Below are 20,320 nucleotides of genomic sequence, written 5' to 3' on the forward strand. Positions count from 1 at the left end.
GTTTTTATATTTGGATTAATGGTTGTATTATGAATGTTTTATGACAGGTGAGGAATGCTGTCTACAGGGGATTTTTTCAACACAAAGGGGATAGTAGAGGTCATTGACATGTTCTAAGTCAGATATGGACAATATAGAATTTAGTTACATATGTGATGGTGGATATACTGGCTGACAATCTGATTAGGGATAGAGATATAGGGGATCTTCATGAGTCCCTTAGAACAGTGCAGCCCAAGTACAGACAACTGTCAGCTATACTTAATTATACTAAATATGTCCCAAATGGGTTTATATGAGTATAGGGATTTCAGGCTTGTTAGGGAATATGATCATATCCCAGTAAAAATGTGCAGGCATTAGGTATCCTTCCTGGTTTTCACAGTATGGAGCAGGTTTATTTGTCTCTAAATGGCATTATCAGATCAAATTGACATTAAAATCGTGCATGGGGAAGTAATGAAAGGTGTGTCGCCACCCTGCCGTCACTAGGGGGAGCTACTTGTTTTGTTAGTCGGATGTTGCGAGAAGCAGGGTCGCAGGAGACTAGACGCTATGGCATCGTCCAACATTTTCTCCAGAGTTTGTGCAGCTGTGAAGTTGCTGTAACTCAATACAAAGGTAAGACACAAGGGCGCTTTTGCTCTATGTCAGCTTTGACATATTGAAGTAAGCTCACCGAGAAAGACAGGCGTGGTTCAAGTTGTCTGCTCCATGTCTGAGCACTGTCTGGAAGGGACAGGTGTGGCTAGCTTGTAAGCTAACGTGTTAGCTTGATTAAATACAGTTAACGGTAGCTGCTGTATTTGAATAAGCTAGTGTCAGTCGTTGGAAGCTAACCTCAGTTAACTAACTCGAAAATTACGTTAGCTTTTTGCCACATACAATATCCATATAGTAGCTAAGCAAAGGATATCTCTCCAGCTAACTCTTAACTTGACACGCAAGTAACGTTAGGTGTTAGCTAAGCTTTAACGTTAGGTGGTTTGGTTTGTTTATAATCGACACGTTAGTAATGGCAATAGCTGGTTATTCAGGTGCAGCCTTCAGTCAGCTGTCCGGCTGTGTGTCCAGGTGGGAGCGCCGCTCAGTGTTTCCATGGCCGTCGGCTGATGTGCGAAGCGATGCGGCACCACTGGCTGCTCCTTGGGGCTTGCGGCTGGGTGCTGCTCATCCTCATGTTTGTCAGCAAGTTCATCAGCTTCAGAGCTGTAGATGGTAAGCTGTTGTTTCTTATGTGGATTACTACAGACTGATAAAGTTATAGGAGTTAAAATGTTCAACCTGCTCTAATATGTTATTTTCAGACTATGGAGAGAGGGTTGGTGGTCAGAGTTGGACAGTGCCAGGTGCCAAGGTGGTTAAAACCATCCCTGTATCCAGCCCAGAAAAACCTGTTCCAAAGCCATCAGATCAGGTGACTAATACAGCTGTTTACGAATTGCACACAGTTAGTGCCTTAATTTGAAAGTCATACACTTTTTCATCTGTGATATTGCCATCATATCAAAAACAAGGAGTCACATAAGTGTTGTGTGTGTGTGTGTGTGTGTGTGTGTGTGTGTGTGTGTGTGTCTTAGCCCTCAGCAGTACCTACAGTTGCAGACTGGCAGTCAGTTGCTGACAAGCGAATCGAGCTGCTCTCAACTGTATGTAAGAACAGCAGCCTCAGGAATTTGACTCACGTCTCCATCAGCAAGTTTGTCCTGGACCGCATCTTTGTCTGCGACAAACACAAGATCTTGTTCTGCCAGACGCCTAAAGTGGGCAACACACAATGGAAGAAGGTCCTCATTGTGCTCAATGGTAAGTGTAGACTGGATGAAGGTAATAGCAATGCACATTTACTATAATGATAAGGAATGGCTGATAAGCACCGGCTGTGATTTTATGTGTTTGCTGTACACAAATTGGTAAAGCATGACAGTAATGTTCTAAGAAGTAAATGACACTTAATGATCGGGGGTCTGTTTGTTTCGTTAGCTAATGAAGTTAATGTTTTGTTGGCAGGAGCATTCTCCACTGTGGAGGAGATTCCAGAAAACCTCGTTCATGACCATGAGAAAAACGGCCTGCCCCGCCTCTCTTCACTGACGCCACAGGAAATAACTTACAGGTTAGTTTAGAGTTAATCAACAATAGTGTAAAAATGCGTGCTGTATGCTGTTACACTTCAACCAGTAAAGACAATTCTTACTCCTTAATCCGTGTTCTGTTCCTCAACAGATTAAGCACCTACTTTAAGTTTTTCATTGTGAGAGATCCATTTGAGCGCTTGATTTCTGCGTTCAAGGACAAGTTTGTGAAGAACCCACGCTTTGAGCCTTGGTACAAACATGACATCGCTCCAGCCATCATCCGTAAGTACCGCAAGAGCCACCGCGACAGCACCCTTGCTGCCTCCGGCCTGCACTTTGAGGACTTTGTCCGTTACTTGGGTGATGTAGAGGGCCGTCGCCGCATGGACCGACAGTTTGGTGAGCACATTATTCACTGGGTGACCTATGCAGAGTTGTGTGCACCCTGTGAAATACACTACAGCGTGGTTGGCCACCACGAGACACTGGAGCAAGATGCCCCCCACATCCTCAAAGCGGCAGGCATCGACCAGCTGGTGTCCTACCCCTCCATTCCTCCAGGCATCACCCGCTACAACAGGACCAAGGTGGAGCACTACTTCTCAGGCATCAGCAAGCGAGACATCAGGCGTCTCTACGCACGTTACCAGGGTGACTTCCACCTGTTTGGTTACCCAAGCCCAGACTTTCTACTGAACTAAAATGATTAACACTGACTAAAAGACATGTTTTCATATAAAATCCTCTCAACATCTTCGGTTTACTGAGACAGAGGTGTATCGTAGCTGACTGTGTGCCACAAAACTGGAACACCTGAAAGGCTTGTATGCAGTAGATCGCACACTGTAATGTCTTTGTTCTTATTTTAGCCACTTTTGTTGGAATAACTGACAGGTTGTTGCGATGTTGACTATATTCCCAATTGCTGAAAAAGTGCTGCCTAATATCTAAATATTTACCAGTGCTGTCACGGAGACGGGAGCTGTAACTGGTGAGCGTGCTGTCAGAAAACCGACGGTGCCGTGATGCGGCGAAGAGAGAAAGAAAGTGTAGCTGTTGTGAGTTCATCCATAGTGAGATTCAGCAGTGACAAAAGTTGCAGAATTCATCACATTGTGTGGAGAAAGGTCAATATAAAGTTCAGATACAGGTACAGGACAGCTGGAGAACACGTTTACTATCTTATATTTAATGTTTATGACTGAACTATATTTCAAAGAGGCGTACTCTAATGCTAGGGATACAGGCCCGTTACCCTGTAATGTAGCTATTATATTGCACTGTATGGATCACCTGTTTCAACGATTCATCCTGTCAACGAAAGCTCTGAACAATGCTTTGCGTTTTGACATGTTGTGTCGAATGTGTCTTTTCTGTACTCCTTGCTAGCATGCTAGACATACACGAGGATGAGTCTGTATCAGGGATGCAAAACTTATTTGGACAAGGAGAGTGAATGGCAAGAATATTGGACGGACTGACTTGACATTTTTGTGACCATTTTTCATTGATGTTTTTATGAGCTACAAATCGGCATTAGCATTTTATATTTTTTTACCATTCAGTTTTGCTTTATGCAAGGCATGTTAATGTCTTGTACTCTTCAAATGTCATGAAATAACATCAAAATGGTCAAGAAAACTACCTTTCACACTGAAACAAAGACCTCGTCGTGCCCTGATTCATACTGTAGCCATTGTTCTGGTTGCTCTGCCTTGTTGACTCGTATATTCGGCCGTTTTCGGCACAGGAACGTTGAAGGAAAGATGGCACTGGATTTTAAAGGATCATTTTTCTATCAGAAATGTACTGTGTAAATGTTCTTAACATGACTTGCAACTCAACATTTGTATTACATGTTGCTATTTATAATATTAACTTGCTGACTAGTGGCACAAAACGTGTCTTGGTTGTAAGACAGCGAGCACCTGGTGACCTTTTGGACAGGTGGTCGTGATACAAGGACAACACTAGTTAGTAATAAAGTTCTATGTGAAACAAAAGAACATGTTGTCAAGTTTTTACTTTTTTATGTGTGTATTACCACAAGTTTTTCCTGAATTCAGGTCTACCTTTCACAAATTGTTCAGATTGTTCCAACCATTAGTTTCTTTTCCCTTTTAACAGTAGGGGACGACTTGCTGCAATAATATCAAATATCCACAAGGTGGCAGTAAACCATTTAAAATTTGACTACTTAGTCATCACAAACCATGTTGAACCCTTTGACTAAATGTCACCACACAGGACTGTTGAATTGAACCATAGGAATAAGGGCAAAACAATGTCTTCATAGTCATGTGTCAGCAGCAAACAGCAGGTGGAGAGGGATTTACATTGGTCAGTGTCGTCCGTAAAAGCTTACCTTATGGCAGATGGATTTAAGTTGATTTACGGAGCTTAAGCATTAGTTAAGTGTCTTAAGTATAACCTTGAGTGGTAAGGCTCTGCTCTGCTTGCGTGTGTGTGTGTGTCTCCCCACTGCCAGGTTACTTATCTCATCTTGCCTGACTGGTTTGTCCTGCCGTGTGATTTGAATGTGGAGTTCAAGTTTGTTTAACCAACAGATTAGCTTTGTCTGTTTTGAACATTTCACGGTGGATTTGTGATAAATAACTGAAATGTCGCAGGTGAACATTTTTCCTCTCTGCAGTGGACCTGCTCGTCCTCTTATTAACACACTGCTTCCTGTTTTGGTGTTGTTAGTAAAGATCTACTACTCAGCAGATAGTGTATACTACACTACAGTATATAGCTATATACCTCTGGGTGTGCTGCTGACAGGGCCTGTAAAGAATTCAGTATCCTGTACATTGATTTGCCCTGATGGGAAGCTGAGGGTGCACCTCAGGTTGAATACAGACTGCCTGCTTGGACTGAGCTCTAACAATTTCATATTATCATTAGGGAGGTAATTTCTATCAGAAATATTCACAGAGAGTGATCCTGCAGACGAATGCTGCAAATTATCAAAATACTCAAATGAATAATAAATATTATATTGCTATATATCACCATTTGGAGAGGTTTAAAAAGACTGTATTATAGATTTGGCTTCAGGAAGCATATTTGTTCCTCTGTCCCATGCTGCTCCCCAGACTCCACTGCTCTAACATACACAACATCACCCCTGTGATTGCTCACTTGCCACACCCATGATTACCAATATTGACAGTGAAGCCTCACATGCGCATGTCCATAAAGATGCTGTGTGGTGGGGGGTCCGCTCCTGTCTGCCTCCATTTATCTTACCTGCTTTGCAGCATGTATGAATTGTATATGTGCGGATATGCAGGCTGATATGAGAGTGTGCAGTCGGTGAGAAATAGTGCATTAAAGCATTTAAAAAATCTCGGTGTCCATGCTTGATAATATTGAGGCCCAGCCCTTTTCTTTCTGTGTGAAGCCGACCGGCTTCCTGTGTTTGTGCGGTTCTCAATCAAAGCTGCGTCAAGTTAGACAGAAGCAGGCAGGATGAAAACGGAAATCATCCAATTTTATCATCAACATAAGAGAAAATTAGACTTGCACAAAGTAACAGAACAGCTAGGTAACTTCATGATAAAATTCCTACCAGGAAAGCAGCTTGATATGAATTGCATGGGCTTTTAAAAACTATGTCAAAATTGTATTTGGTGTTTTTCAATGTATTCTTGTGTTCTTGCTCAAAAAATCAGCTCGAGAGCTTTGCTTACTAATTGATGTAGGCTACAGAAACAGATTTGTTATACTAACTATAATCAGCAAATGAATAATGATATATGGCTAAAGATTAAAAGTAGTTCAAATTAACCCTACCTTTAGCAGCTACAGCATTAAAGTGATGCTTACACAGTCTTGCATCATTAACTATAATCTAGTACTATAGTATAACACTCCAACACAGCTCTGCACAGTGAGCATTTTTACTTTTGATCTTTAAGTATTTTTTGCTTGTAGTCCATTTCTTTAAATAAAATGTTGAAAGGAACTTTTACTTGAGTGTTTTTACACAGTGGTATTGCTACTTCTTCCTATATTTAAGATTTGAATACTAATACACATGGTCATGAAAAAAGCAAACAAACAAGCAAAAACAATTATTATATTATTTAGATTAACATTTAATTCATATTCAGTGTAATCCTATATCCCAGTTGCTTGGAAACAATAAAAGTGGTGCTTTTATTCTGAAAGCCTGTAGCGGAAGTTTAGCTTTCCGGGCTAGCTTGACACCAGTGGCACGAGCAGGGAGAGAGCGGACAGGGAGCCCGCTGCTGCCACCTCAACATGGAGTAGCGAGACCCCTGCATTTACTGCTAAGAAGCGGATCCCACAAAGAGGAATACGCGACGGCCTCTGTCTAGTTTATCCGCCGACGAGCCCGCAAATGATACAGCAGCAAATATTTTTAGATATCACAAAGGAAAGCTCGGCTTTTATTTGAAAGATGGCGAACGACTCTCCAGCTAAAAGTCTAGTAGACATAGACTTGGCTTCATTGCGGGTGAGTGCTGCCGAACCGAGCCTATGTGTGTTATTTTTTTGTTGTTTTGCTCCCTTTTATTTCACGTTGCTCGATAAAACACATGTCCCTCAGTGTGGCTTATATGAGCAAGTTCTAACCTGTCCTCCAATGTCCCTTCTTGTTAGAGCTGAAGTATTGAAAATGACCGCTGAGCCATAGCGAGGTGTTGCCAGTGTCTGGTTTTCCTTTGTTCGAGATGCATTTGGCATGTAGGGTAGACCAGGGCGCAACAGCTGGCTCACAGTGCACAATGTTGTTCATGAATTAAATACATTAACATCGATTTTTATTTAACCTGAAACGCATTTCTCCCCTTTTTCTTTTCAGGATCCAGCTGGGATATTTGAATTGGTGGAGGTAGTTGGAAATGGCACCTATGGACAAGTATACAAGGTTGGTTGGAGGCGCAGTGCATGGCCTGTCCTGTTTTCACAGTGGAGGCTCAGCATAGCCAATGTTTTTTTTTTATTCTTATCCAGTCTGGGAACAAAGGATCTGACATTAAAAAACATTGCTCAGATGCAGATGATGCTACCAGACCACACCACTGATGGTTGAAAGAAACAGATGTAATATTAGACTTTCTGCTAAGAGTAGTTTGTTTTTGGTATACAAGTCTGATCAGAGCCTGTAAATTGTGCAGCTGGGAGTGTGTGTAAAGAGTGAATCAGACAGTCTACAGTCTGATGCATCACCAATCTTACATCACCTGTCTTGCTGAAAAGTGGGTGAGGAGACAAGGATGAAGAAACGATATCTGTCACCAGACTGATCCTGCTGACCTCACATTTCTGTATCTGTCTGCAGCTCCTTCATCTTTATTTTATTTTATCTTTTTAAACAAAACCAAAATTCATATCCTGTTTAAATCAGGACTTTTCCACTTCAGTGGATGGGAATCCCACTCTCTGGGCCATCTGCTCTTGGTGTCACATTTCTCTGTTGAAAATTAACATTGCGGCTGTTGAAAGACATTGCCAAGGAGGGAGAGAGACAGCGAGCGCTCGTGCTGAAGTCAAAGATGTGGCCGTCGTGTTTGGTGGAGGGTTGGCTTTGGATTTGGAGAGTCATTTGTCCTCAGCTAATGTAATGGGCCTTGTTTTGTTGTTATTGTTGCAGCTAGCTCGTCCATTTTGTTGCTCACTTCTATATATACGATGTGCTAAGATTTGTTAAGCACGGCACAGACTGTTAATAGGCTAGTACCAGCAGGCTAGCCAAAAAAACATCAATTTGCTTGTGCACTAAGCAGAAAGCTAAGCTGAGTATTTAATTCTAACAGCCCACAGTGCTCCAGTGACCTGCATTCAATCTCCCAGCGCACTGAACTCCCAGAATCTGCCCCCGCCTCTGCTCACACTGCGAACCGCACCAACCCATCTGCATGCATGCGCTCATCGGATTCACCACACCTGAAATCAGCCCTGTGCAATGTAGAGAGGATGAGCGGATGATTGTCACTAGGAAGTGTGATGCTTGCGTGCTATCTTCCCACCAGATGGTTTTGAGCCGGGCGTATGGGACGGAGAATTACTGCTTCTCCCTCTTTTTGTCCCTTTAATCTCTCGCTCCATTCACTGTCCAATGTTAATTCTATTTGCGAATGCTGCTGTGTGGGAATGGAGCTTGTACAAGAGAGGGCTGTCAGATTAGCCTGCAGTTGACACAAAGACATGGTCCTAACAGCCTGCACGAGATAAGCCAAACTGTCTGTAGTGAAGTCATTGCTCACTGTACCCTCATACTGAAGCTTGCTGCAATGGCCTCCTGTCGATCAGCTGTCGATCAGTAAATTGCCTGTCATGTTAACAAGTCAAATGAGCATGTGGCCTGTGAGCATGTGCAGTAGGGTGGTGGTGTGTGGTGGTAGAGGGAGGGTGAGGGGGGGAGGTGGTCGAGGGTGGCTGCAACTGGTAGAAGAGCAGCTGTCCACTTCCAGACAGAACCTGCCCAGCACACTCACAAAGCTGAGTTTGTCTCCTCACTCTTTTTTTTTTTTTTTTGGGGGGGGGGGCGGTGTCTCTCAGTCAACTCAGTCAGTCAGATCCACAGAAAGGAGGTGTTTGTCTGCAGGATTTCAAACGCCAACCGACTGAATAATCACAACAGCCCCCCCAATTGAAAACGGGGTGGAGTTCCTTCTCCCTCTGAGGCTTTTTCTGCTTTGTCAAGCACTTGGTCACAGTTTACAAGGCCCCTTTTAGATAACACAATGTGACCAAGATTCTTTCCTCTTTGATTTGTGGTGACTTTTGATTCCTTGGAGGCATTTTATTTTGTCTGTTATTTAAGGCAGGCTGTAGAAATCTGAAGGTCTGGTCTTGTGTTGAATTAAAAGTTAGATTTCACAATAAGAGTCAAGTGCAGTTTTTGCATTTATATTTTGCTTTTGACAGCCTTACAATAAGCTGATTCATAATGTAATCATCAGTCACTGTCTTATAACTCATCCATAAAGATCCCACTATAATCTGGAGATTATTTATTGATACTCACAATTGTTTTTGAGGACATTCTGGCGCAAAAGGAGATACTTGTGTTTAAAAACAGCATCTACACTCGAGGTAGTGAAATGATAAATTCCCCTGCCTCTTGGACCCGTCAAGCTCTGACAGCTGGCTTGAATGTCTGGTCAGATTTGTAGCCTTGTTCACTTACACTTTGATCAGATAGTTCCTGATTTAAATCATTATCTTGGCAATTGTAGACTGTATTTTATTAGACAAACTGCTGCTTTTGTTTAAACATTTAACATTTGTTAGATGTAAAACTTGACGTCTATTTCTAGAAACAAAATGTGTTGTTTTGGTGTTGATACCGAGACTCATCTTTTTCATTTTGGCAATAGTATTGAAAAAAGTCAGACAATACCTACTGCGATAAAGACCTATTAATGCTGGCCAAGGCTAAAATCCCACAAAAATCTATTTATGTATCCCTGCAATGTTGTTCTACTTCCAGCTTTACATTTTATCCCAGAAAATTAAAGAACGGAGCTGCTCTCTAAGACCTGAAATGCCATGTCAAGGTTCTTGTGGCCATGCTGTGCTGCTGGCTCTCTCGCTGGACTCTGTGCCAAGCGGGCAGCCGTTGCCCCTGGAGGGGCGCCAGATTACAGTCAACTTCTGAAAACACAGCACAGCAGAATTTGACTGACGGCCATAATGAAAATTTCGTTATAGCTAAAAAGCCCCTTTTTAAATCACTTGATTTTTGCTTCAGCCAGCTGGTTGAAAGGAATGGAAGCCCGGATCTATAAGCAGATTGAACTCACTTGTGTATCATGTTATCACTAAGGTGATTAATCAGATTGAAAAGTGCTGGTGTCATAGACTTGTAGGCCATAAAGAAAATTTATTGCAACATTACCGCATTATTTTGATTTTTTTTTTTTACCAGTAAAAAGCTATTGCTTGCTCCGTAGCTGCAAGAGCAATAATCTCATATTAAATCTGTGGCCATATTCATCACTTAAGTTTAAAATGGTGCGGAAAAATCTGAGCTATGTCATTGGTGGAGCTGACACACTGTATAAGACCATATAAGTCTTAAGTTGTTTTAAAATAATGCATTTGGATCCACGCTCTTAGAAAGCACTGCACAAAGAGATTCTCTCTGAGCTTCTCCCCCTCCCACACTCTTTATCAGTTGGCCCTGGACCAGCTGGCTCAGTAGACCCATCTCAGGTGCCTCACACTGGATGTACGGATTAAAAAAAAGAGAGAGTAATGATAACACAGAAGAAGACATAATTCCTCAAATTGTGCATGGTATGCAGGGAAGATTCCCTCTGCTCTACAGAATGGCCATATATAGTCAGGCCTGAGGCAACAGAGCCCCCACTGACCTGCCTCCCTGCCTGCTATGCATCCGTGGGGCGTGCCAAGGCTGTGCCCACCAGTATTTTCATACTGTCACGTCTATGGTTGAACTGACTGGATGCGGTGGTGTCTCTTTGGTGTGGTGCCAGCACTCACTGACAATCAGCAGCAAGGTAATGTGGGTGAATACTCACCAAGGCATAAGCACCAAATAAAAGGATGATTTTTTTTTTTTAAGTACCCTTATTTGTTTTCTAGTAGATGATGTCATTGGATGCTTTCAAAAATGAAGACAAATGAGCTAATCCAAGAGCAGCTCGTACTATGGCGCTAAAGCTCAGCAGCTCCTCCTTTCCCAACCTCCATCTCCTTCCTTTGTTTTTTCTCCCCCAGCCTTAGGGGCAGCCTCACCCCTGCCCTCAGGACAAGACGGGCTGTCCTCGGGGGGCGAGCTACGCCTGACAGGCGCACAGGGTGGGAGCTGCCGCTGAACAGGGAGCGGAACCTCTTGTGCAATCTGTTAAATGCCTACCAGCGCCATATGGTGCTGGGCGAGACTGGCGCTTACCTCAAGGCAGTGGTTGTCGGTGATTAAAGCAACAAGGTGCTTTGAATGTTTGCTCAAAAATGTAAGAAATGGGAGATTGTGGATTTTATAAAACAGGCTGGTGCTGCAATCTTTTTATGCAGACTTCAAACAAGCCAAAGAGGCTCCTGGTTGCTGTGTGTGCATCAGCTCAGCGCACGGGGGCTGGGAGATCTGTGACTTCGCTTGAGCCCAGATCGACCCCTGTGGTACTGCATGTAGGGTATCCAGACTTATTGTCCTGTAAAAGAGCCAGGCCTTTTACCACAGCTTGCTTTAGAGTCGGGATTATTGTATAGGATACTGAATTATTCAGTTGTTATTAATAATTATTTGCACATTGATTGTTTTGTCTACAGAAAAAAATATGTAATGTAGATGTAATAAAAACAAGCAGATTTTGAACTTAAAATCCTGATTATTGAATCTATTAAAAATAATTTAGATTATCATTTAATATATAGGACTAAATCCCCCTTTTCTCCATTTCTCTAGTAATGACTGGTTAATTGCAGAATGGTGAATTAGATGCTATTACTGGACCTTGTAGCAGTGGAGGCCTTGCCTACCCGCCTGGGTGCTGATTGGCTGTGTAGCTTTTAGGTCAGAATCCGGGTGGTTGAATGTGTCCCCCATGCTGCAACAGGGGCCAGGGTCCTGTATTGTGTCCCACTCACGCTCTTTTTCAATTATTCACTCTCCGAGTTTACATGCAGGCTCGTACGTACATTCGTCAGCGCCCTTCTTGAATAGTGAAGAGGCGTAATGTGTGAAACACTTGGAGCTCATGTTCAAGCGCTGAATGTCAGACACACACACACACTCCTCCACTTTGCATCCTCTCCAGCTAACACAGTGTGCATCTCTTTTGTCCCCATCTCCCCCACAGTGACCCTCTCCCTAATGGGTGTCACAAGACCCGCAGCGTCCCCTGACTGGCCACGCTGCCTGAACAAAACTCTCTGTGTTTGTCTCTCCGTGCGTCTGTGTGCGCAGCTCATTGAGGCACCTCATTACCCGAGCGGTGTTGAGATGAGACACAAAGGTGCTGGCAGACGAGACAGTCTCTCGCTTGTCCTCCGGTGTCTTCACCGAGTCGACGGCTCTTTTCTCGTCACGATCACATTACCTGAATAATTCTATTGTTTTGATGTGCTAATGTTCCGGGACAAGTAGATCCTCTCGTGTAATTGGCACATCTCAGTCCACATCAGGGACGGGATTTTCTCCAGAGTAAACTCCCCGCGCAGCTTGCTTCCATTCTTACCACATATAGTTGAAAATCGTTTCTGAGACAAAGCCTCTCGTTTTCATGTTATTTTAATGACATCATACCAGGGCTCACATACTTCATCAAAGTTTACTGCATTTGCTTATTGCAGAATTTCTACTTTCACACCCTTCAATTGTTATTAATTCCTGTTTTGTCATGAGAGGCTCCAGCGTGCAGCTTTGATCCGTTAGAGCTGCCAGCTGCTGCACTCTGATCAATAGATGTACAGTCACATCAAACCGGCCTCCTCTGTCAGACTCTTATTCAGCTTTCCCTGTGTGCTTCCCCTTCCCATTCACACGTTTTCTCTGTCTCATTGCGTGCCTCCTTGTCTCAGCTTCTCTCCTCGTCTCTCCGCTCGCTGTCTTTTATCCTCCCTCCACCCGCATCACCGTTTCTCTCCTCTTTGCATCTTTGTCTTTGGCACTTCCATCCTTACAATCTCTGGGGTGAGCTGGAGTGGAGGCAGCAAGGCCAAGGCTAAGTGTGTGTGTGTGTGTGTGTGTGTGTGTGTGTGTGTGTGTGTGTGTGTGTGTGTGAGTGTGAGTGTGAGTGTGAGTGTGAGTGTGAGAGAGAGAGAGAGAGAATTGGGTCAGTATGCTGGTATGCAGCAGTATAAAGCGGTGGAGCCCAGAGAGGCAGGGGCAAGGCACAGCCCTGGCTGTCATGTGCTGCTGCTTACTGCTGATTGATCATTTCTCTCCCCGGCATTCATCTCATGTATGTTGAAGAAGTGTGCATCTGTGTGTGTGTGTGTGTGTAAGCAAGTCTTGAAATGGACTTGTGTTTATATGTGTTGAGTTTCTGCATCTGTCCGAAAGCTTCCAGAGGTAGATAAAGGTTGCGACCTGCCTGTTTTTCACTTTCTGTCCACTTACCTACTCACTCTGCCAGTTCAAATGTCACCTCAGATCTTCACATGACCCTTCGCCAGGGGTCATCCATCCCTCATTACCACAGCTCTACTACTACCTAACGCCTCACCACACACACACCTGACCTTTTGTAGAAGCAAACCACGGCACCCAGCAGTTCTCTCCCTCCCTCACTGTGTGAACTAATAATACGAAACCGAGTTTGTTTTGCACCTACATGGCTGGTTAGAAGGCACGTCGCTCAATTTAAGCACTCTGTTGTGCAATGGCAGCTTGCAGTGGATTGACCTGGTTAGAAAGCCAGCCAGGGTTTTTGAAATAGTTGCTAAGTGTGATTGATCGTGCATTAATGTGAAAGATGTAGGGAGGGAGAGGCTCTTTGTGTTCTGGTCAGTCAGGATGCAGTGGATACGAGCCTTGTAGGAAAGAGTATGGGAAGCAGTACTCCCCTGTTGTCCACACCGACTCTGTGGGCAGACCGCTGACGATACTGCTGAGCATTACTGCTCAATCCACCCTAAAACATGAATCGCTGGTTTCCTAACAGGACAACTGTTTTTAATTTATGCACATTACAAACCTGGATCCCCTCCACTAATGGTGAAACGTTGTGGACATTTGTGACAGCACCTGAGGTGTGTTTTCTTTAACTGGCACCGTGGGCACAGTTTCTAGTTTATACCTGCTTGTGAAATAATTCTCATTTAATGGGAAAGTTCACTTTCTGCTAACCCCTTATGTCAGCACTCAGTTTAATAGAGCACCTCGCTCATTGAGCTCCTAGTGTTGAGTGAGATTTCTCCACAGCACTGTTAATTGAGCCCTCGTAGAATAGTGTATTTTGTTTTAGGGTAGATTTTAACATAATGTCTCCGGCTCTGTAGGCAGTAAGTCAGTCAGTGGTTTAGTGCAGAGCTGGAGAGAGGCCAGCGGCACATCTGGCCATGGTTAAGAGGAGCTGTGATGGAGGAGTGGAGATGGAGGCCAGGGAGGGCTGAGTGATAGCTCAGTGCCTCAGATAACCCCTCCACAGCCACGCCTAGCTGGCTGCTTCAAGAGGCCCTTCAGGGCCTGACTGCAGCCCTCCTGTGACTGACCCATACCCATTCAAGGATCAGAAAACGTAGTTGTCAACAGTTTTATAATTTAGGAAAATGCTTAACATTCGCTTTTTCCTGCTTCTCAAAATGTGAGGATTTTCTTTTTTATATCATTGTAACTCGAATATCTTTGTTTTGGATTGCTGATCTGACTCGACCTTTGGCTCTTCGAACTTCTCACTGTGTTCTGACATATTTTAGCCTAAACAATGGATCAGTTGATCATAAAAATAAGCAACAAATTCATCAATAATGAAATTAATCATTAGTTACAGTGCTATATAGGACAGCTGGCCTTAAAAAAAGCAGAGAGCCTAAATTGCTGTCATGTGGTCAAGCAGGGGAGTGTCTTTACTTACTTTGATCCCTCTTCATGTAACCAAATGATCCTTGTTAAATGTCATTGTGGATGAGAAGAGCGTCATTTACAGCTGAGAGGGCTTGAAGAGGTCTCCAATATCCATAATAAGTTAATCTTTGTGTAGTTGTGTAGCTGTAAGGATCCAGCCTTGTGTGGTGTGAGCTCTACCAGCAGAGCCACATGGGCACCCAAAATGATTGATGTATTAATTGAGGAAATACTCTCTTAAAAGAGACTTTTAAAATGGTTCATTTACGCTCACATTGAGAGAACATGGCTGAGAATTATACTGGGTCTGATGTTGACTTTGGTCCTGATTCTGTTTGCCAGTTCCTCCTAGAATAACTTAGTTAATAGTAGATTTGCAGGATCTATTGAGGAAACTTGGCAGCACCCTTCCTCCAAATATAACTTTCCAAAAACTTCATTTGTACTGATCCACATCATTTGTAATGACTCGTGCACTATAGTGTCAACCCCAAAGTACCTGCTCCGAGTTTTCCTTATTTCAAGGACAATGGATGGATGGTGGGAGGGGATAAAAGCACGCCAGGGAACTTGTGTGTGTGATCCAGGCACTCATCTCATTACTCATGTCCTAATGTTGTCTAACCTCAGTTGTTTTGTGGTATTGAAATGCAATAACCTTGTGGCCTAGATAAACAAATCTCCACCCAGAAGTTGAGAGACATTTGGGTTTATACGACCATAAATCCTTCAGGCTCACAGAGGAGGAATCACAGCAAAGAACACTTTGCACATTCATATCCTCACCTCCCAGTATCTTCCAAATCAAGTCTGTAAATCATAAAGAAACCCAATTTAAACAGGCATTTTTGATAAGCTGTCATAGGTTTTCATACATTTACTAAGGCGCTATCTGCTGTAAAATTGTAAGAATTTAAAGTTTTGGTTTATTGACAGCCAAAACGGAGATTGATGGCATTGTTATTGAGTTATCTAGATGGCCTCTCTGTGACTCTATGTTGGATCAAAGAAAGCTTTGTCTCAAAATAGTATTAATTTAAGGCTGAAAGCTGGAGAGCAGAGACAGAACTGGCTTCTTGTTTCTTCAGTGTCTTTGTCAATGTCTCTTTATTGCCCATATTTGTGACTGACAAAGCGAAACCAGTCATCCTATATGGACAGTAAAATATGACATTTAAGCTCTACAGGTGCAGTGTTTCCACTCGGTTTTATGGGGTTTGTAGGTACAAACAAAATGGTGATTCTTTCAGGATATTACTAATGTAAGGTTTTTAGTTACTAGAAAATTCCAATAACATATCACATATAATACTCTTCATACGTATGCTTTATTCTTTTTAAGCACCAGATTTGAAGAGGTGTGTCTGCATGACCGGATTCATCTGCAGAGGGACAATGATAGTGGAGAAATGATGTTGAAATGAAGGATAGTCCTAATGCAGGTGGGTGTGAGGTTACACCTGTGACCTGCGAACCCAGCAAAGACTGCGTCAGCGCCAGCCGCTGGTACGTGGGGAGCTGACGGCCGTAATGTCAGCGTCAGTGTTGTTTTTGTAGCGGCGACCCCTGGGATCAAAGTGAAGAGGATTAAAGGCATTGTAAAGTGTCCCTCTTATCCCCCTCTCCTGCCCAGTGAAAAGAGAGGGCCCCTAAGCCAGCATGGCTTTTATTGTCATAATCCATACAGTTTCAATTGACTATGGAATGCACTGGCTAAGATGATGGTGTTGGTGGGGGGGTGTCCATGTATGGGACTTAGTTGTGCTTTTACATGTGTCCTCCTCCTCCAGCCATGCACAAATGCACAGTGTATTGGCGTGTGTGTGTCTGATACAGTGGCTGCAGTGACCAGCACAGTCGCACTGTCTCACTGCAGTGTTGTCCTAGAGAAGAATGGGGGGAATACCCGTACCCATCCGGGCCAGCTCCCAAAAAAGTCCCATGTTTTATCTCCTCTCAGAGTTGGGGGTAGGAAGGAGGGGTGGGGGCGGAGAGAGGCCTCTATTTCGGTCCTTTGTTTATGTAAGGAGTGGCACGGGGGTGTTAGGAGAGCAGAGAAGTCTGGGAATGTTGGGTCTATATAGCTTGGGAATAACATGTTCATCTGTGCTGTGTACTGTATATAGTAAGTTCATGTAGGGTGTGGGATACATGTGTCTTGAGATTGGGATCTTTGTGGATAGGAGCAATTAAATAATTGATTTTAGTTGATTGATTGCCATGTGAAATATCAATTGACAATTTTATTTAAATTCATCTAAATTTCATTTAAATTCAGTATTCATTTGTTTGAGTAAAATAATTACAATTAGGAGTGCAACTACAAATGTTTTAATTATCAGTTAATTTGATCTGACGACATCATCCTGGGCTTTGTGAAATGCTGATTGACATTTTTCTGATTCGTTAATTAATGGTGAAAATAATTTGCATATTCATCTGTAATGAAAATAATAATTAATTGCAGCCCTACATACAGAGTGTATAGAAATCCAAACTGACAACTTGTAAATTGTGCATTTATATGCAACTTCCTATCACACACTTGAATGCATTTGCACTTTCTGGCAGTTTCTGGCAGTAATACGTGCACAAGCTCCCTTAGATCATTAATCATCACCCAGTTGACAGTTAATAACAGCACAACGAGTTTGCCATGTGGAGTGTGAGCGCTCACCTCTGTTTTGTTTCTTCACAGGGACGACACGTCAAGACTGGACAGCTGGCTGCCATCAAGGTCATGGACGTCACGGAGGTGAGGCTGAACTGTATATTGTTTCAGCTTGGACATCACAGTGTAAAGCATGTGCAGCGATCACTCTGTGAAGGCTGCAAAGTCATAAGGAAATAAAGGCAAACAATAATGAGATATAAAACAGTTAGCTTTACAGAACTTCAAGTGATGATGGCGCTGTAGAGGAATTTGATTTTTCAACCTCAGATTGATTTTTCTTTCCTGCCATTATATTATAAATACTGGTTTGTGTACTAAAAATGTAACATAGTCAAATGTGGAAATTAGATGCTCTTTGGGAACAAAATACTTGGAGATATTTGAGTCTTTGCTCTTATTATCTGGTTAATATTAGAAATCTATCATCATTCCATCACAGAGAAGAAAATGCCATGCTCTTTAATGAGTCCCTCACCCTCATAATAAACAGCAGGGGAAGGGCAGAGGCAACAGGATGCTTTTGAGTGAAGTGCGTCATTCATCGGCCAGCAGGCTGCCCTCAGCTGTGGGAGGTCCTGTCTGCAGATGAGAGAAGGCACACAACCACACATGCACACATGCCGAAACACAAAGCAGAGGGTTTCAGAGCAGCAGTGAAGGCCAGCGGGGCCAACCACCCACACAGCCATAATAATGATGGAGGAATATAGGCTTAATCATACTGTACACACACACACACACGCATATGTGCAGTATCATCTTCCCTGGGGGAGCAAAATCAAAAGTCATCAGCTACATTTCACCAATGCATCACTACCTTTTTTATAAGGACGCATTTAACACACACTCCCAACTGGTGTACCCCACAGTGATCACCATGAGCCTGACAAAGACTAGTGACGCAGAAGCTGATAGCCTCTGTGCCCTGACTTGTCTGCTGCCACTCCTCACACAAGCCTACGTCATGATGAATCAGTTATACACTCGACTGATTAGCTATCATGTGTAACCACCAGTACAGAGAATATTACCCAACTGTTTCCTGTTCTGTGTGACAGACACAAGGTGTGCCTGCCAGACATGTAGGAACTCACAGGCAACAATGCTTTTATTTAAAGAAAATCATTTGTCACATGAAGCACTGCTGAGAGGAAACCTGTTTTACCATATGTTACAGTGGAAAAAAACCCCAGTACTGCTGTTACAGGAGGCCACTGTGTTAGACAGCACTCTCCATCACCCTCATCAGAACATTACATGCACATTTGAAGGTCCCATATTTTATGTTTTATTTGAATTTTTGATCCATAAGAAGATATATTTGTGGTTTTAAAAACCGAAAACCATCTCAGTGTAGTTTTACATCTCCTCTGTCAGGCTTCTCTGTGGAGCTCTAGTAACAACAGGTCAGTGAGCCAGTCAGAAGAGAGGAGGCTCTGAGCCTCTCTTCTGATTGGCTGTTTGTTTTCTGAGTGATAGAATAAAATGATAAAACACTTGGACAAACCAAATCCTGCAAGGTTGGATGGTGGGTCCAGGTGGGCCGTGCTGGGGGCATGGCTGAGGGTGGTGACTGTTTACTTGTGACATCACAAAGTTGCAGAAGTCCTGACGGCTCGTTTTAAAGCTCAGTTTCTGAATAATGGCTGTGTGCTAATATAGAACCTCGACCTGCTTTATGATCAAAAAATGAGGGAAATCTCACTTTATACAGAATGGGACCTTTTAATATCTGCATGTATATTTAAACAGTACAACTTATGACAGAGCTTGGCTGTATTCAGTACCTAACACTGACTGATACTAGGCGTGTGCCTTTAAGATTAGCTTGTGCTAGTAAACTTCCCAGACAGCTATCATAACACATCATTCTGCAGCTAAGCCAGATTTTTATTAGCTGCTCATGGTTGACTGATTCATCATGTAACGTCTCCGCCATGAAACTGATGCAGCTCACCTGCTGAGGGACCTCACGCTGTGATTTTTTTTTTTTTTTAAGTTTAAGTGCGACTATCATTTAATTTGTGGGTATCAAACAGTATTGTAATCACAGTGTGTGTGAATAATGAGGCACAATTTGATGTGATATGACTACTTTTCGACAGCTTTCATTTAGAGCTGTAACAAGCTGTATTTGATTAACCAATAGTTTTTGGTAATCGGTGAGGTCATCTTATAACTGGTACCTGATGATCAGTGTGTTTTAGTGAGGCCATGTTGCACTCTCTCCTCTGTCCTGGCCCGTCCACAGGCGTGCTGGCTTGTCCAGTGCTACTCTGACCCACATTCTCATCTCTGCTCCACATTCTCAAATCCAAACACTCCTCTTCTTTGCCGCCGTACAGGCCTGAAGCTAAAAAAATGCCTTTCTACTTTGAGGATCTATTTTGTTATGTATTAAAAGCACTGTCCAATCCTCTGGTATAGTGTAGTCTGGACGATCTGGGCAGACAGAGGCTTTGTTGTTGTTTGTGTAGCTGCTGCATGCTGCTTTTTTAACAAACCGGTAAAGGCCATGTTTGTTTTTGTGGCTTTAAATGCTGTTTAATCATATTAGCTTTGTTTTAAGCTGCTGTTTTGTTATGTTGATCATTTTTGTCTTCTAAAAATGTCAAATGTAGCTTTAAACATCTGCTAACATATGGTCATGTTGGGTCTGGTGCAGATTTGTTTAAATTATGTAGTGTTGAAATGGGATTTTCTGTTGTATTTGTATCTTGTGTTATATCTTCTTGGATCACGCTTGAAGATTATGTTTGATCTAGTACCGCATATATGTCGACACATTTGTTTCGGCTCCATCAATTGACCAAAGCTCCACTCTTCCACTCTCTGACACACATCACCATATGATTGTGTCGGTCTCTCTCCCTCACCATGTGACTTGTGGCAGCGAGGCTTTCACAGTCGGGAGTGTGATAATCCAACAGCTGCACAGCAGAAAGGGGCTGGAAGGGGGAGTGGGAGGGTGGGGGGGGTGCGCACAACAGAAAGGCTTACGTCAACTCAAACGAGTCATGCAGCAGCAGTATGGCTGCCTGCAAAGACAGCCAACTG

At 43.1% G+C, this 20,320-nt stretch overlaps 2 protein-coding genes across 9 annotated transcripts in view; both read left to right on the forward strand.

Moving 5' to 3' along the window:
- Window positions 1–539: 539 nt before the first annotated feature.
- On the forward strand, window positions 540–4,139 carry chst10 (carbohydrate sulfotransferase 10). Of its 2 annotated transcripts, none has more exons than XM_022768394.1 (6): window positions 540–621; window positions 1,038–1,218; window positions 1,308–1,417; window positions 1,581–1,806; window positions 2,011–2,116; window positions 2,227–4,139. In XM_022768394.1, the coding sequence occupies exons 2-6, from the start codon at window positions 1,113–1,115 to the stop codon at window positions 2,777–2,779; spliced, it is 1,101 nt and encodes a 366-aa protein (XP_022624115.1). In that variant the 5' UTR covers window positions 540–621; window positions 1,038–1,112; the 3' UTR covers window positions 2,780–4,139. The 2 variants fall into 2 exon arrangements, with proteins under 2 accessions (XP_022624115.1, XP_022624116.1); XM_022768395.1 differs by having other exon boundaries at window positions 542–621; window positions 1,075–1,218.
- A 2,183-nt stretch (window positions 4,140–6,322) lies between these two features.
- The window catches only part of map4k4 (mitogen-activated protein kinase kinase kinase kinase 4), a 30,205-nt gene continuing 16,207 nt past the window's right edge, over window positions 6,323–20,320 (forward strand). For all 7 annotated transcript variants that reach the window (XM_022768386.1, XM_022768388.1, XM_022768392.1 and 4 more), the window contains exons 1-3: window positions 6,323–6,564; window positions 6,913–6,978; window positions 17,288–17,344. In XM_022768386.1, coding sequence (XP_022624107.1) covers window positions 6,508–6,564; window positions 6,913–6,978; window positions 17,288–17,344 — 180 coding nt within the window. In that variant the 5' untranslated portion in view covers window positions 6,323–6,507. The remainder of the gene's footprint in view (window positions 6,565–6,912; window positions 6,979–17,287; window positions 17,345–20,320) is intronic.

Source organism: Seriola dumerili, unplaced genomic scaffold (assembly GCF_002260705.1).
Source record: "Seriola dumerili isolate Sdu_G_001 unplaced genomic scaffold, Sdu_1.0 BDQW01001556.1, whole genome shotgun sequence".
Taxonomy (NCBI): Eukaryota; Metazoa; Chordata; class Actinopteri; order Carangiformes; family Carangidae; genus Seriola; species Seriola dumerili.

Bases quoted from the DNA above. Each gene is read 5' to 3' on its own strand.
- chst10 (XM_022768394.1), top strand. From the start codon at position 1,113: ATGTGCGAAGCGATGCGGCACCACTGGCTGCTCCTTGGGGCTTGCGGC. The intron at 1,219-1,307 runs GTAAGCTGTTGT...TGTTATTTTCAG, and splicing joins CAGCTTCAGAGCTGTAGATG to ACTATGGAGAGAGGGTTGGT. The intron at 1,418-1,580 runs GTGACTAATACA...TGTGTGTCTTAG, and splicing joins TTCCAAAGCCATCAGATCAG to CCCTCAGCAGTACCTACAGT.